The 5000-nt window shown below is 40.8% G+C and overlaps 1 protein-coding gene and 1 pseudogene across 1 annotated transcript in view; both read right to left on the bottom strand.

The window, feature by feature from the left end:
- LOC138031880 (uncharacterized) overlaps nt 1–5000 on the bottom strand; it is a 21161-nt gene that overhangs the window by 1704 nt on the left and 14457 nt on the right. The window contains exons 6-7 of the mRNA XM_068879494.1: nt 4597–4809; nt 714–815 (exon numbers count right to left, since the gene is read on the bottom strand). Coding sequence (XP_068735595.1) covers nt 714–815; nt 4597–4809 — 315 coding nt within the window. The remainder of the gene's footprint in view (nt 1–713; nt 816–4596; nt 4810–5000) is intronic.
- LOC138032907 (52 kDa repressor of the inhibitor of the protein kinase-like) overlaps nt 4740–5000 on the bottom strand; it is a 14499-nt pseudogene continuing 14238 nt past the window's right edge.

Below are 5000 nucleotides of genomic sequence, written 5' to 3'. Positions count from 1 at the left end.
GTTTTCACGTGACGTCACGGCGGCCATATTGGTGTTCCTAAACAATGGAACGGCGGCCATGTTGGTGTCCCTAACTAATTCCCCGGGAATTGAGCTCTATTATCATGCCAACGTTTTCTTTTGTTTCGATGGAAAAACAAGGTTACTGATCATGTGAGTGAAAACACTCTATGGACCGACCACATCGGCTTAACTTAACTTAGTACTGTACCCAATTTAAATCTCCCAGAGTTAAGATTACTTGTGAATTGTATTTGCACAGAAGAACATGACCTTAAAGCGTGTAACTTGCAACCGTCTTTTCCTTGGAACAAAGCTGGGAATTTTACGACACCAAAGTTCGAAGCCGCACGCGCGGGAAAATGCACGAGCTACGTTACATCCAAATAAGGAAATTTTTAAACTAAAAAAAAAACGAGCTCTAAAACAGAGTTAAACGCTGCAAGGTCACGAGCTTGTGATTTGCATTATAATGTAGCATTTGCATGTAAGTGATGTGGAAATACGTAGAACAAAACGTTTTATTCCCAAAGGGTATGAATTGAGTACAACACTGAGTTAACAAATTTAGTCTATTGTTTATTTTCCCGCAAAACTTGTTTTAAAATAGACAATTTTCTGGCGCGGGTATTAGGATATCTTACTCTTGGATGATGGACTCTTGGAGTTGTAGACTCAAGATAAGGAACCCCTTATTTTACACGTAATCTTACCTTTGAGGGTTTGGATCATTTTCATTATGCACATGATGTAACATAGTATATCGGCCTATCATTTGGGCTGGACGCGTAAGGCTTAGTTGTTTTTTCGTTATCCTAACCAAGGAAAGAAAGATAGGTAAAACAGTGGCTTAATGTGATAACGAAGGATCAATATTGGAAAATTCTGCAAAGCCTTCTGTCTGACTCTACAGGTGCATGGAGAGCATTGAATTGTTGTGAATTATTTCTATTTAAAACATTACTTCTCGGTGCTAGTGCTAAAGAGAAATGGTTTCAATATGATAATGTATGCATAGCAGCTAGCATAATGTCCGCAAGGCAAATGTATATATCGTTTAATCCACTCTTTGCAGTTAGAACTATGAATAAACGGAATTATCAAGCGGTATCATTTACAAAACTATTAAAAATAATTAAGGTATACTAATGTAAAATCTACATAATAATTAATCTAGAAATCTAAAATCATTAGCTCTCTTGGTTCTTGCCTCCTGGCGAACGGACTTTTCACTCCCAGATCTAAGATTGTAAGGAACATTATAAACATTAGGCTGAGGGCGGAGTTTCCACGTCGCAATGAACTTCCTACTTAATGTTTCTCGCCTGACTTCTAGACTTGGAAGGCCAGATATGGTCAGGGCTTCCTTATAACCAACACCCGGAAGTATTACCTTAAGGGCTCTCCTTTGCATAGATTCTAATTTAGATGACAAATATTCAGGGATGTCTTGCCAAGCAGCCACGGCATATTCCAAAATAGATCTGACAGAGGACTTTTAAATATTTAAAATATTGCTATTCGCTACACCGGCTCTTTTAAGCACTCTTAGGGTATATAAACGTTTGGCGGCCTTACAATATATATAGTCTATGTGGTCATTCCATTTAAGATCGTCTCTGATTTTAACACCAAGTAATTTAAAAGATGAGACACGTTCGAGCTGGTGATTTCCAATACAAATAGGTGGAATTACAGAGTTCGGGTACTCCATAAAATTTATCCGCATTTCATTACACTTCCGAAGGTTTAGCTTCATCTTATGGGCAGTACAAAATGAATGCGTGTCCCTAACAGCCAAATCGAGAAGGCTTATTGAATTGCGAGGCAGGATTTCTACAACTGTGGTATCATCAACGTATTTTGCTCTCACATTCCAATCCTTTAGGAGTCTATTTATCATAACTGAGAAAAGGGTGACACCCATCTTGGTCCCTTGGGGTATACCTCCATGGGTATGCTTCCAATCCGATAAGACATTCCCGATGCGCACGGCTTGAGTTCTATTTGTTAAAAAAGATCTTATCCAACTGAAAAGCACTGGGTCCACACCAAGCAGTGATAATTCGTCCATAAGGATCTGATGGTCAATTAAGTCAAAACCCTTAGAAAAATCCGAGAAGAAGATTCTAACACAATTATTTCCACGGTCGATAGCCTCGTGGATTGCTTGTAGGAGGTAAACAAGGGCATGAGTTGTTGAATGTCCTTTCCTAGCAAATTGTTTGGAATCAATCTTATCTCCTATCTGTTGTAGAAGCCTCCTGTTCGTAAATCCCTCCAGGATCTTTGCAATACTATTAGAAAGGGAGATTGGACGGAGATCATCAATCTCCTGTGGAGGGGAAATCTTGGGTACTGGTGTTACGATCGACTGTTTTAATGACCCTGGAACAAATGAATCCTGTAATGACTGATTATAAATTGCACAAATAACAGGTGCTAACTCAGGGGCGAACACTTTGAATATTTCATTGGAAATCCCGTCAGGACCTGGAGCTTTGTTTGATGACAAGTTATTTAGATCCCTCAAGACCTCGAATTCTGACACGAGTAGGCTAGGTTGTACAATAGTATGTCTAACAGGAGATTGAACCAGGGGCGAAAATTGTTCCGTAATACTAACAAAGAAGACATTAATCCCATTTGCTAGAGCCAAACAATCCTGAAATTGGTCCGGTTGATCAGGGCCAATAAATCTATGAAACCATTCACCTTGACCAGAAGCTTGACCTGTTAGTTATTTAATTTGTTTCAACCATTTAGCAGGATTTGAATGCGCTAGATCCTCAACTTTGTGAGAGTAATAATGCCGCTTTGCATACTTGATCGAATGCTGAACTTTTTTACGCCAAAACTTATAAATAATCGAGTCCTTGCCAAACCTGGTAAAAGCTTGTTGACGTTTGGAAATATAATATTTGAGTTTACCAGTAACCCACGGTTTGTCTTGTATATGAATTCTCACTGATCGGAACGGGAAATAAATATCCATTGCGGTTGTGAGTTCACTCGTTAAAATTGCAAGTTTCTCGGAGCATAAAGGAGCAGCATATAGCAAATCCCAGCTCATTGTTGTCATCCACTCACCAAAATCCCACCAGTTGCTTTTTCTCAAATCCCTCAACTTGATCTTACGAGTTGGGTCGGTATGATCTTTTTAGGCAAGCTGGGGTTTGCTAGGATAACATAATGATCTGAGGCCACGATCTTGGGAAGCCTTGAAAGCTCAAATAAACTAGCCCTGTTCGTAAAAAAGCAGTCCAAAATGCCAGAGTCACGAGTGTAAAAGTTTACCATCTGTTTTAAATTATTGGGACCAGTGATTCGTGATAGGTCAAGATGTGTCGAAGTGGGATTAAAATCTCCTGTAATAATCACCATCGCGTTGTTATATTTAGCGAGGAATGTATCCACCACTATCTGGAAATGCTCACATAGAATCTGATTTTCGGGTTCACGGCAGGCAGTAGAATGATAAATAATTCCAAGCAGGATAATAGACACATTTCTTGGAAGAGAATGTGGTCTCAAGGAGAGCCACAAGGACTCAACATTACAATGATGGTAATCTGTTAACCACTTGCATGGGATAGAATTTGAGATGTAAGCACATACTCCACCACCATCGCGGTTCACCCTATCCGATCTAAAGATAGAGTAGCCAGGAATCGTAACAGCCATGTTCTGAATATTCGAAGAAAGCCATGTCTCAGTTAAACAAATGACTTGTGCTTTATTCAGAGATGCAACTTGCTGTAGTTCATCCACTTTATTGGAGAGAACGCGGATGTTTGTGGATAAGATTGTGGGGATATGATATTGCTTAGCATTTGACACTCTCTTGAGAAGGCGAAGATTCGTGTAGCTTCGTTTGCATGAACGAGTCGACGAAATCCTAGAGGTTATACGAGTTGGAATTCTGGTTCTCGTTAATGCTTCCTTTCTTTTTCCACCTCTTTTCCCTCTATATTTCAAGATTTTTAAATCACGAAGCTTGTGTTGGACTTTCAAAGGAAGGTGCTTCACAGAGTAGACAGCCTTAGAGCGAAGGAAAATGAGTTGCTCACGGGTGAATGACAACCGTGTCACGCCATCTTGCGACGAATGTGATAATCTACCTTCTGCTAAACCAGAAGCTGCAGACACCCTCTCGAGCTCGCCCTGAGGGCCAGGGTTCCTTTGAACATCCATATACACGGTTAAATCCAAAAATGTATCTTTACCAGGGACATGAGGGCAGGTTGAACCGCGTTTAAAGGTCTTAGTAACCGCGAAGGAAAAACGTGTACAATCAATTCGCCGCCGAGGGTTTACCAGAAACCCCGAATTCTGCCAGGAAAGTGGAAGAAACACCAGCCGTATCCCGTGTGGTATGTACCCATGATGCAGCGTTGCACGTGTTGACGTGGCCTCTTTCATAGTGGCCGTTCCGATTCATTAAATGTTGTGTTAACGAATGACGTATTTCTTCGCTCTCCAAGCGGACTCCATGGAAGCCAATCAACACGAGTAAATTCCTATCGAGTCTCGAAAAAAACGAGAAATTGTTGTGTCCTAACTTTCTCTGACCTTAAGCATTTAGTTCAACTCAACCTTATGTATAAATCGTCATCTTCGCCTCCCCAGCCCCAAAAGCGGTTTGGAAAGCCATTTATTTGACTATAATGTTCGGCCCAGAAGCCTTCCACAACTCCAAACAACGTCTTGTAATCCAACCTAACTGGCAAAAACATGATATGACATGCGCAGTTCACTTTCTCTTCGATTTCAGGTTGCTCATAAGATTTAGACAAGTTGCAAGGAAGTACGAATCAAAGGACCTCCTATAGGTCAGCTCGCGAATGCAAATGATCAAAATTAATGGTCTTGATATGGAGTTGATCGCAATTTACTTTAATAATTCAGGCGCGGGTCTAGGGAAAATCTTGACCGTTTTACTGACAACCGAGCGCCGAAGGCGCAAGAATCTAGGGGGGGTCCGGTGGCATGCACCCCCG

This window comes from Montipora capricornis, chromosome 14 (assembly GCF_036669925.1).
Source record: "Montipora capricornis isolate CH-2021 chromosome 14, ASM3666992v2, whole genome shotgun sequence".
Classification (NCBI taxonomy): Eukaryota; Metazoa; Cnidaria; class Anthozoa; order Scleractinia; family Acroporidae; genus Montipora; species Montipora capricornis.
The sequence above is the reverse complement of the archived record's forward strand: the minus strand, read 5'-3'. Positions and strand labels throughout refer to the sequence as shown.